The sequence below is a fragment of the Gymnoscopelus braueri genome (assembly GCF_963280865.1).
Source record: "Gymnoscopelus braueri genome assembly, chromosome: 6".
Classification (NCBI taxonomy): domain Eukaryota; kingdom Metazoa; phylum Chordata; class Actinopteri; order Myctophiformes; family Myctophidae; genus Gymnoscopelus; species Gymnoscopelus braueri.
Window position 1 is genome coordinate 57,860,172 of NC_137607.1, and position 12,725 is coordinate 57,872,896.

The 12,725-nt window shown below is 42.0% G+C and overlaps 1 protein-coding gene across 13 annotated transcripts in view; it reads left to right on the forward strand.

The window, feature by feature from the left end:
• The window catches only part of szt2 (SZT2 subunit of KICSTOR complex), a 232,658-nt gene that overhangs the window by 131,349 nt on the left and 88,584 nt on the right, over window positions 1-12,725 (forward strand). For 11 of the 13 annotated variants that reach the window (XM_080430954.1, XM_080430966.1, XM_080430959.1 and 8 more), the window contains exons 49-53: window positions 223-387; window positions 3,984-4,068; window positions 5,775-5,951; window positions 9,252-9,443; window positions 11,963-12,186. In XM_080430954.1, the coding sequence (XP_080287080.1) occupies window positions 223-387; window positions 3,984-4,068; window positions 5,775-5,951; window positions 9,252-9,443; window positions 11,963-12,186 (843 nt within the window). The remainder of the gene's footprint in view (window positions 1-222; window positions 388-3,983; window positions 4,069-5,774; window positions 5,952-9,251; window positions 9,444-11,962; window positions 12,187-12,725) is intronic. The other 2 variants (XM_080430963.1, XM_080430956.1) reach the window with 1 other exon arrangement.

Consider the following 12,725-nt stretch of genomic DNA (forward strand, 5'->3'; position numbering starts at 1 on the left):
CTCTTTTATTTTGTTTCCCCTTATCCCCCACCCAATTAGAATGTTTTCTTGTTGATTTGTTGATTTATGTACAAGGGGAAAAAATGCTTCTCTATTATTCGGTTTTAAGTCAGTTATTAGTTCAAATATTGGTTTAGGCATATTGTCGGTTAATATATTATAATCTTTTTTTATCATAAATTATCACGTACACTAACTTTATCAATTGTGTTGTGTTAACAGTTCATCCAGCCTGCAGGCTCTCCAGCCACTGAGGTGATGCAGTTCAGTCTTCCACAGTACTACCTGACCTGGCTGCCTGCAGTGGCCCACTACCTCAAACAGAACCTGCTCATCTTCCTCCACCTGCCCAAGTACACCGACAGCAACATAGCACACCATTTTAAGGTACAGTACTCTAGTATACTGACAATAACATAGCAGCACACCATTTTAAGGTACAGTACTCTAGTATACTGACAATAACATAGCAGCACAAACCTTTAAGGTACAGTACTCTAGTTAAACCCCCGAAAAAGGAAAGAAAAAAAAGAAAAAATAATGTGGAAACAATAGAAAGCACTAAATGAATACATCTTTACACTCATCTTTTAAATCACACAAGGACAATCTAACAATAGAGAAAATGTATAAAAAAGCAAAATTCCCCTCTAACACATTGCCTGCCCAGGACGTAGATCTACGTCCTTTCAGATCCAACTGTTGACCACCATTGACGTAGATCTACGTCAATTAATTTTTAATTATTAGAATTTAATTATTTTTTAAATTCCACAAGAGGGCGCTCTAACGAAAACGAGCCATTTTCAACGGGCGATAGCAACAAAATGGCCGATCGCGGTAAAAATGTTTTTCCTCCGGTGCATAGACGAGACCCTCCCCCACCCCCCAGACACTTTTTGTTAACATCCGCGTGCACGTCGTGGCTTCTGCGGCTCTCCAAAGATCGTCAAAACAAGGTAAAAAACGATGGCACCAGTGGATGAAGCGGATGCATAATACCTGTGAATGTGTTAACTCTGCCAGAATAAATAAATAAATAAATCATCCACTGCCAGCGATTTTTCAATGTTCTCACCTTTTCAAGTAGTCACAGAATATTTATCTCCAGTATGATCAATCCCCTGATGGTTGGTAATCACGGAGGGTTTATTTAAGTAATATTACACGAGAGGGTGTGCTTTACCGTCATTATTGGCACGCCAGTGATGGGGTCAGGAACGAGGCGAAGTCGAGTTCCGCGAGCATCAGTGAAGTGCCAATAATGTAGGTAAAGCACACCCTCGAGTGTAATATTGCGATTATACAACAGTTACCAACAAAACACATCCAAATGTATTCATATCGTGGGGCAATTCATAATAAAAATGTTTCGCTATTATCTGTTTCCCTGTAAAGAGAAGAGTTTTTGACTGAGACATTAACTCATTCAGTGCCCGGCTTATTTATGGAAGTTTGGCTCTGAGTGCCAGAGCCAAAATTCATTGTAAAAGAAAAGTGCTTAGGAGCCGAGATACAGCCTTTTTCAGTAAGAAGTTAAACAAAGAGTGAATGGAGCAGAATATTTTCAAATCATGATATCTTGGGTTCTGAACATTCTTTTCCAAAAAAAAAACGTCTTAGACGTCCAGTGGCACTCGGGGCTTATGTCAGTGGCACTGAATGAGTTAAATAGTCCCTGTAGCAGCGCTTTGAGGCACCGTCTCATCAACACAGCTGAGCTATCAATGCTTGCGCAGTGGAATGAATTCCAGTAGGCCAGAGCCTTCTATTAGAGAGTTGCGCCAATGAGGGGTCAGAAACAGCGTCGGTCACGTGGTTCATGTAACTGGAAATAGTGACAAGGAGCCGTCGACTTCAATGCATTCCATGAACTTCCGGTTTAGGGATTTGTCACTATTCGCCAATAGGCGGCTATGTAGAAGACCTGGCCCAAAGAAGTGAACGGAGTTGGCGTAACTCTCTAATAGATGGCACTGCAGTAGGCTATATGCTCCGTCGTACGACCGTGTCACGTGGCCAAAATAACTGATCTACAAGCTGACAACGCGTCGCGATGTGAACTTGTAGATCGGCTATTTTCGCCGTGCGATACCTGGCTACGCGTTGTGAACTTGTAGATCGGCTATTTTCGCCGTGCTGTTTGTTTTCGTCTGTTTGTTTTCCTACCGTGGGACAGCGTGACGTCACAGCACAGCTGTGCCATATATGGTCTAATCAGGTGCGGACTGCAGTGCGGAGTGATTTATTAATGTGATTAGGCCTGTGCTATCATGCTGGTTTGAAGCACGGCTAGATAGCTATTTCAACCAATCAGATTGCTTGGTCGTGAAACAAAAAAATACATACAAAATACACAGGATATATACAGGCGATTTCCCAAAGACGTGAAACAGGAGGTAGATGGAGAAGTAAGTCTTGGGATCATGTGATCTCATGCTTCTGTCACCTGATTCGAATGCTATCAATGCATTGAATGGGCGAAATAGGCGATTTATTAGACCTTTGAATGGGCGAAATAGGCGACCTACTTACCTACCCGCGATTTATCAGACCATTCATTGGGTGTTATCAAGACATACTGACCTACTTAGACCTACCAACGGAGATGACTTAAATAGTTCAGTTTAGGTTTCGGTTTTGGTTTCGGACCATGACGGAGGCGCGCAGTCACAGGCGAACTGTCACCCCGTGAAGGACCACCGAGGGAGCTAAGGCGACCGAGTTGCCGTCCTGAACGGTGTGACGTTCGCCTGTGCCTACTCAGCGCCGTTCGAGTTATGTACCGATAGGCACAGAATCGTAAATATTGTTGTGGGGACTGCTCCGCCTCCAAGTAGGTCAGTAGCTCCTGATTACGCCCCATGAATGGTCTGATAAATCGCGGGTAGGTAGTAGGTCGCCTATTTCGCCCATTCAAAGGTCTAATAAATCGCCTATTTCGCCCATTCAATGCATTGATAGCATTCGAAGCCGGTGCTTCTGTGTGTAACAGGGGATGAAGTGGTCACTCATGTGTTAGCGAAGAGCGCCATCTAGTGGAAACACCCAAAACATAAATCGTCAAAATCGTCCTTGACTGTCTGGGCCTTTGGAAAAAAAGTCGTCAAAGTCGTGGCAGTGAATGAGTTAAGCAAGATTTATACTTGGTTGGGTGCCATTGTTTCAATTTGACATTTAGTCAAATATTATTTGATACATGTTTGAGGATTTTGTGTTGTGTTTTGTGTTGTTGATGGTTGTGAGTGATTTACGCTACTACTGTATCTCTGCTTTTCCTTTTTTTCAGAATGAATTATTCTGACACTTTTTAAGTTGGTTTGATTGGATGTGCGATGTTAAAATATCTATCCACATTGGAGACATTTCTCTTCTTGGCCATATTCCACTTCTTCATGTCATAAACTCAAGGGTAGAGGCATCTGAAATGAGAATATTTAAGGGCGTGATATTTAAACATAATTTAAATCTGTCACATTGATCAACACCTGACCATTCTTATGCTGTGATTGGTGGCATGACGCTTTGGTGCTTTGATGCTGTGCCATTCCTTGACCAGGTGACGGTTTTAAACAGATCTGGGCCATATTAAAACTGCAGTTTAAAACGTTCCTGTTCCTTACACCAGATTTGAATCTGGGTCTCCTCAGCACTTATCTAATAGCCTGCCTGCCTGCTTACTCTGGGGAGAAATTGAATTTTGACCTTCGGGTCAAAATTTGTGTCAAATGTCGTGTCTAACCTAGACACAGGATCTAAATGTCTCAATAGAAAAGCAAGGAAACCAAATACAATCACCCCAATTGTATAAGTCAAATTGTATTAACATACTCTACCATACAGATTGGACACAATGTTATTGTATTTGGCACACGCACACACACACACACACACACACACACACACACACACACACACACAGAGCTGTAAGTTGTGGTTGATGTTTATGTATTTATTTATTATGTTTTCTTTTGTCATTTCAGCACTACTTCCATTTAAACTGTGGCCTGCCCGATGGTGACATGTACCTCTACAATAAACCTGGTGGACAAGGCACAGGAGGAAAAGGTAACCACATGTCTGTCTGTCTGTCTGTCTGTCTGTGTATTTTACGGGATGACATGACACTTTCAGGAAAGGTGGGCGATGATCTCTAGATTCATTCTCTCTCTCACACACACACACGCACACACGCACACAGACACGCGCGTGCACACACACACACACACACACACACACACACACACACACACACACACACACACACACACCACACACCACACACCACACACCACACACACACCACACACACACGTTCATACACTGACAGCAGAGGAAACCATGTGAGGCACCAAACTGCTCATCAGGTGCAGTTAAGGGGTCAGGGCCTTGCTCAAGGACACTTGAACAACAACCTTCCGATTACAAGATGGCCACTTTATGTCCTGAGGAGGTCTTTGATATGACAATGTTTGAGAACAATTGCGGAAGACATGAACCACTTTCAACCTTTGTCCCAATTTTGGGCATGACATTATAGGCACAAAAAATTATAAAACGCTTGCGATGTGTTGTGAGCTAGTAGAGCGCACTTTTGCTGCGGTGCATAGGACATTGGTTCTCGAATTGGGATCCAGGGACAGATGGATACACACACAGACACACACACGGACACACACGGACGGACTGACAGGGTGCAAAACATAGTCTTGCCTATGTCTTTGCCCTCGCGGAGACAATAAGAAAGACAATGACGTAAAGTCCATGCCCACCACGAAGGAGGTTGTGCGTACGAATCCACCGTAGTGAATACGGCTTTGTCGAGCGTCTATGCGAACACAATTGATTGTGTTCGGGCCGGGGGAGGGAAGCCGGGCAGGGAGGAGAGTGATACTGGTCATTGCATGTACTCCTACGGGCTGGGGGCGGCACCTGTCAGCAGGGAGTGTTGGACGGGTGGACTAGGGCGAAGGCCCTACGTCCTCCCGGCGGGGGCTCCTCACTGACATGACTCTGCCAGATGGAAGAAGCTTGCGTCACATTTGTTTCACAGGCTATACCGCCTCCATCTGGCGGAGTCAGGTTAGCTCCTCACTGGCAGTGGTGGAAAGTAAGTAAGTAAAAGTATCAATACTGCAATGTAGAAGTACTCTGTTACAAGTAAAAGTCCGGAATTCAAAATGTACTTGAGTAAAAGTACAAAAGTATTGGTATCAAATAGTACTTAAAGTACCAAAAGTAAAAGTACTAAAATGTTAGAAAATTTAGTCGTGGCTATTTCCAAATAGCCTAGGTATAAAATAGGCCTAAAGTGGTTAATGTATGTTTTATAATGAAATTATTTATGTCTGCAAAGTAACTAGTAACTAAAGTTTTCAAATAATTGTAGTGGAGTAAAAGTACAACGCCTCTGAGATGTAGTGGAGTAGAAGTAAAAGTATAGACAATTGGAAATACTCCAGTAAAGTAAAAGTACTTCAAAATTGTACTTAAGTACAGTACTTGAGTAAATGTACTTAGTTACTTTTCACCACTTCTCACTGGCAGGTGAGTCAGTAGGATACAACAGCAGTGACAACACACAGCTGTGTGGGGAGGAATTAATTGGCATAATTACTACATTGGAGAGAAAAAAAGGGGGGGGGGATAAAGAAAATTAGAAATAAATAAAAGAAAGAAATGAGCGATTTGAAACGGTGTTCTATATGACTGTTTGCAGCACATATTTGCAGAGGTTTTATCTTGAAGCGTGTATCCTCTGTGCGGTCCTGCAGGTATCGCATGCATCGCCATGTCGTTTGTGGACTCCCAGGGCTGTCCTCTCCAGCAGCCAGTAGAGGGCGGCGGCGTGCCACAGAGAGCAGCGGACCCCTGTCCTGTCCCGCTGGCACCCCAGCACTTTGACCAGCTGACCACCGTCAACAAGGAGGAAGCCCACCGCTCTGACAACGGTAATAATGATGATAATGATGCATGCAATTTATATAGCACTTTTCGAAGTACTCAAAGTTGCTTTAGAAAACAAAAAAAATGAAAACAACTGTATTAAGAAAAACTAGTTAAAAGGTTAAAAACTATGGAAATAAATGTAGAAAAGGGGGATTAGGATTAGGTACACCATTGACCCAAGCAGAGTTATTATAGTTAAAGACACCCTCCACAAAAAATCATATTTTGTTGTGTGGTTAATATATCATTGCTGCCAAGCAGAAATCTCCTATCTCTTAAAGATGCAGTGTGGTCATTTTATTTTGAAGATTCGGTCTGAAACGTCGTCTCAACCTGGTCTCAACCAATCAGAAGGTCCCATCCCTTCAGGCTATGGGACGTTGAAATCTCTCACTTCAGCCGTGTGCAACAGGGCTAGTGTTTGTTTACAAGTGAGAGAAAGACGACCAGTTAACCCTGCAAGACCCGGATATATTTCTACTTACAAAAAAAAATAATCAACCTTTCAGATGGTGTTTTAGGAGTACTTTGGAGAGGAAAATATAATGTTTTTTAAAAAAAATAGTTTTCGTAAGGTTTAATTGAAATGTTGTAATATTACAACAGTGGGTCTAACGGGTAGCAGAATTTCCTATAGGCCATTTTTACTCACTGTCAGAATAGCATGGCAAATGTCTATATACTTCACTAAAACAACTTAAGGGTTCATTTATATGGTTATGGTTTATCATTTGGCCTCAGAACAGTATACATTATGAATAATATTGGGCCTCAGAACAGTACATTATGAATAATAACATCAATAAGCCATATTTTTAAGAATTTTGATTTTATTAAAAGAACAAAATGAAAAACAGTACAATGAATGTACTAAAGAAACCTAATTACAATATACACTGGTCACAATGTGATGCAAACAGCCCTCCACCGAAGACCAATTCACACCTGCTCAAAATGAAACGGGCACCCCCTCTCATCCATCAATTTGAACACCATTTACAATCACTTGCTTTTTAGCAGTGATAGTCCCAGAAACAGTTTCGGTCTCCTGAAATGCACAGACGAACACCACACTTGTGGCAGAGTAAGCTGGTGTAACTTGAACAGCCACTATTCCTGCAGCGCCCCCTCTCTGTCTTCCGTGGGAGGTGTCCAACTTGGTCCTGGCGCACATCTGATGGCCGATGTTGACATGGTGCCTTGCGTGGATTGCAGTCTGGACACATCCCTTGCAGTGAAGCGAGGCTCTCTCCTTGCTTGTGGCATTCTGGGTTTGGCGTGTTTGGCCGGTTGGGGGGGGGGGGGGCAGTGGGTCAGTGGGTCAGTGGGTTCACTGGGTTCACTGGGTGGATGGTTTTCTTTGGACTCCTCTCCACAGGCCTCTTCATCCGACTCTTCATCAGTTTCAGTAAAGTCGATGTCCACATCACTCTCTCCATGCATTACAATATCCAACACATCCCTTGCAGTGAAGCGAGGCTCTCTCCTTGCTTGTGGCATTCTGAAATGAAAATAAAGAAATACCATTAGTACATTAGTACTAGCACATCTCACTGCAGGTACATATTTCACAAGTCACACAATACTGTCTGGCCAACCTATTGTACTTTGCTTATCCTCACAAGTGGCATCAGTGATGATGGTACTTAGCACTATCAGTGATGAATGATGATGCTTAGCCTAACAAAGGGATTGGGGATGACTGTAAGTGGGCAATCCCAACACCCATCACATGAACAATGATGAGAGATTCTTAACTGGGCGACTCCCATATGAACAATTACCATACACTGATTGCTAACCACAAACATTACCAAAATGTTTTGCTAAAACATTATAGGCAATGACATGTTATAAGCTAATGATGCAGTATATTTGTATTCGAGTACAATTGGTTACAATATACAAATTGGTATATATATATATATATATATATATATATATATATATATATATATATATATATATATATATATATATATACACACACACACACACACACACACACACACACACACACACACACACACACACACACACACATATACCAATTTGTATGTTTTAACCAATTGTACTCGAAGACAAATATACTGCTTTAGCTTATAAGTTATAACATTTCATTGCCTATAATGTTTTAGCAAAACATTTTGGTAATGTTTGTGGTTATTTGTGGTATATATATATATATATAGTAATGCAATGTGGGGAAAATACACATAATTGTATAAATGTATTGTGAAAACTATAAGACTCCACTTAGCCAGGTGAACAGGTGGCATTGCTATTTGCTACCACTATGACCCAGAGTTGTAAAAAAACAACAAGTATAAAGCATGCTCTAATTTACATTTGGGGGATATCTTTCCCAATAATATCATATGTACATGTTCTAGACATTCTAATGATCACCAAAAAAATTATTGCAGACATTTTACTTACTTTTTTGTGAGAAATCCTGTCCAGTGAAAAAGAGATTGTTCTTCCTTCAAGGATTTTCAAGTTGTGACTTTTCCTGCCTCTGTGGGGGGTATTTATATGCAAATATCCCGGCCAATGACATTGCAAGACTAAACAATAGGATCCAATGATGATGTTTAGGTGAAAGAATAACAGGAAAACAAATGATTTATACCATGTTTTTGATAAAATACAAATGTTGTAATATTACAACTGCGGGTCTTGGAGGGTTAAGCACGTTTGCTACTACGTGCGTTATTTCTAACCTATGTTTTCAGATACATATTTTAGTGTGCAGATTAAGTTTAAAATGAGTAATACACCGTCTGGATGTCATCTTGAATGAGATTCAAAACGGAATAGCTCTGTAATTAAAATCAGCTGTGTTTGAAGAACGTGCAGCTATGGGAATCAAACTGGTGCATGTAATCAAGATTCATTTATATTCATGAAAGTTGTGTTATGTCATCACGCAGCACGTTTTCGTTTACAGGGAGTAATTAAGATTGGCTTTTTAGGGACTTTTGATATAAAAATACACAAAAATGGGTTTGTTTAAATTATTTTGGCATCTATTGTTAGCTATGCCCATATGATGACCACGGATATGCTCTAAAAGTGTGAAAAACATTTTTCATTTCACTACACCTTTAACCTTTTGTGTTTTTTCGGAAATCAACGGTGTGTGTGTGTGTGTGTGTGTGTGTGTGTGTGTGTGTGTGTGTGTGTGTGTGTGTGTGTGTGTGTGTGTGTGTGTGTGTGTGTGTGTGTGTGTGTGTGTGTGTGTGTGTGTGTGTGTGTGTGTGTGTGTGTGTGTGTGTGTGTGTGTGTGTGCACGCGTACAGAGGCTCAGCTGCGTGTGCGTTTTGACATCTGGGAGCAAGGCAACGTCAGCCCCTCCCAGCTCAACGACAAGCTGCGCGCAGCCCTGAGACACGCCCTCTGTGATGTCATCATGGAGCTGCGAGTTCTGACCAATCCCCTGTGTCTTGAGGTGCCATGTGACTCCACCAAAGCTCCCAGAGAGGAGACTAAAGGTAAACATGTTGCATTGAATGATTGATTGAATACTGTATTAACACGTGTGTTAACACATTGACCGCCAGAGGTTAATCTCATAATGTACTCACCAGTGCCAACGTTTTATTGTTGTTTTTTGTTTTTTTCACGTCGCCATAGATCTTGTTAAAATCCTTAAGATTGAGCTGTGCACTGTTTGTAAACATCGCGGACATCTCCCTGCGTCTACCAGTCCAAACCACGTGTCAAACGGAGCCGCCATGTTTGAGTTCTGATCGTTTATGTTAACATGGGAAATGCGAGGATGAAAAACTACATGTTTACAGGGGCTTTTACAGGGGTTTATGTGTACGACTTAGAATGGAGACAGACGGGAAACAAAAAACGTGATCGCACTTCCGGTCGACATCGGGTGGTGTTACACTGAAAATGGTCCCCCTAGAAAAAAAAAAAAAAAAAAAAATCGAAAAAAAGGAAAAAGCACCACAGCCCGTAGGCTACGGGATCGGCGCTTAACCGTTGGATTTAACGGCCCGTAGAACTACGGGCCCGGCGGTAAATGTGTTAACAGAGGTAGTGCATTACATTACATTAGTCATTTAGCAGACGCTTTTATCCAAAGCGTCTTACAATAAGTGCATTCAACATAGGTAAGGAAGGAAACTACTAATCTCCAGAAGTCTTAAGTGCATTATTTTCTAAAACAAGCAACTAAGAATATACCTAGCGCTAAGGTAAAAGTGCAATATATCAGCTACCTACTTTCTTAAACAGATGAGACAAAACTGAAAATCAAATGAGCAAGAGCAAAAAAAATAAGTGTATTGAATAAACAAGATCCAATAAAACAAGAGCTTCTGCAACTAGTTAACAAGTAGGCAAGGCAAAGAGGAAGGATAGTGTTTCCTGAAGAGGTGGGTTTTCAGCCTGCGGCGAAAGATGGGCAGTGACTCCGCTGTCATGACATCAGTGGGGAGTTCATGCCACCACTGTGGGTCCAGAACAGAAAAAAGCTGTGACCGTGTAGATCGGCCAGAAGGACCACTGAGCGACAAGGCAACCATTCGCCCTGAGGCAGTAGTACAGTCAAAGGTTGTGCTAAAAGGATAACACAAAAAGCCCCGGGGGCTTGTTTCTATTGTGGTCCATTGCACTCAATTCATCAGTAATTTATATGATACAAATGCTCTTATTATTTTATTGTTTTGAATTGTATAATTGTGATATGGATCTCCCTGGGTCTGAAATAAAGATTGAATTGAATTGAATACAATACAATACAATACAATACATATCGGTAAAGAAAACTCAGTTGCATCAAAAGGTGTATTTACAGAGAAAGGCCTATAATAACATGCCCAAAATAGGAATACATTATTAACACATTGGGTTTTTATAATCAATTTAATTGATTCGTTTGATTAACCGGTGGATGTGCCAGAATGTCATTGTAGTGTTATGTAGACAAAGTACTCAAGTAAATTCTCAAGTACTCAAAGCACAATTACAAAGTCTTGTTAACACATTCACTGTCAGGTATTATTTAATTAATTATTTTGCTGCTGCCAGCGTTTTTCTTGATGATCTTTGTAGAGCCGCAGAAGCCACGACGTGCACACAAATGTAATTAAAAAGTGTCCGGGGGGTGGGGGATGGTCTGGTCTATCCACTGGAACAAATTTTTTTGTGGCGCGAGGCGGAGGAGCTCTGAAAATAAAATGGATAATATGAGAGAAATATTCTATGACAGGTTGGATAATGAAGCGGTTAGCCAAACTGAGCAGAGTAACGCTGTATTTTTTACTCGCGAGACGGTGATAATAGTTATTGTCGCCAGAGCGCCTCCAGGCGCGAGTGCCCGGTCCGCGCCGACCGGCCGATGGTCTGCTAGTCGACTCAGCGCCGTCCGAGTTGTAAACCGATAAGGGGAAAATAGATCTTTTCATGGGTTACTATCCACACACACTCTAATTAGTGTGCATGCGTGTGTGTGTGTGTCGGGGGCTCTAGTGTGCATTTTGTACTTTTACTAGAGGGCTTGTATTGCCCTCTATTGTTGGTTCTACAGAATTGCCTAGTAACAGGTGTGTTGATTACATAGACAGATTAAGTCACCAGTCGCAATCAAAGTGAATCGATAACAAAGGGTGAAGCTGGGGGGGAGGGGGGGTGAAAACGAGCGCTCCTTTTTCAATTTCACTGGTTTTCCAATTTCCCTGTAACATATACACTGCGGTCGAGTACTTCGTCCACCTCTGGTCCTAAACTGCGGGTAGGCCAAATGGCTAAAATAAATATAAATAATAAATTAATTAATTGTGATTAAAATAATTCATCGTGATTTACATAGTGGTAAACAGAGTGCACTTTGACAGCCCTAATATTTTTGGAAGTTTGGGTCCTAAGAGTCCCATCCTAGAAATGTAGCGAAGTGAAAGTAACAACAAACAAAAATAACAATTACAATAATAATACTTAAGTACAGTACTCAAGTAAATGCACTTGCTTACTGTCCACGGCTGGTAACGTACAGTAGTACCATGTATTCTGTTCCATGTGGGTAAAGTGGTGAGCCCTCCACCAGAGGTGAAGGATTTGAAGGACAGCCCCCGGCAGCGCAGTGGCTCTCAGGTGTTTAAGAGCACCCCCTCACCCATCACCTTACCCCAGGCGGCCCCTGGCAGCACGGCCCCTGTGGGGCCCCCAGAGTCCACCACCCCCACCGGCAAGAGCACCCGACGCAGCTTCTGGGAAATACTGGTGAGTGCTTTGTTCCAGTGGGTTCTCTTGCTTTTTTTCATGTCAAGGACCCCCAAATTGATATGTATTTGGCCATGGACCCCCATCTGAAAAGGCTTTGTGCAAGGGGACACCCAGAAGAGAAGATGTATGTGTAAAAAAAATCTGAGTTATTGTCTCCGTCAAGCCGAAAGGCATGGCGAGAGAGTATGTTTTGAACCCTGTCCGTCCGTGTGTCTGTCCTACTGTGTGTCCTTCTGTCTGTGAGCAGCTGATCTCCGGCATCGTTGGCCCGGTCACTGCAAAACTGTGCACACATACTCCCTGGATGCCAATTTCGAACCTCTGGACCGAACTTTTCAGATTGGCCTGTTATAGCGCCACCAGGAGGCCGATTTGTGCGAAACAATTTTTTTGATACTACTCCTACAGATTTTGTCCAAACATCACACAAATCGGTACACAGTATCTCTATAGTCATTTGATCAACACGGATCTGTCCGATTTCCCATATTCCATGCTGATTGCCTAAGATTGGCTTCCAAAGTTTGCAGGATTGG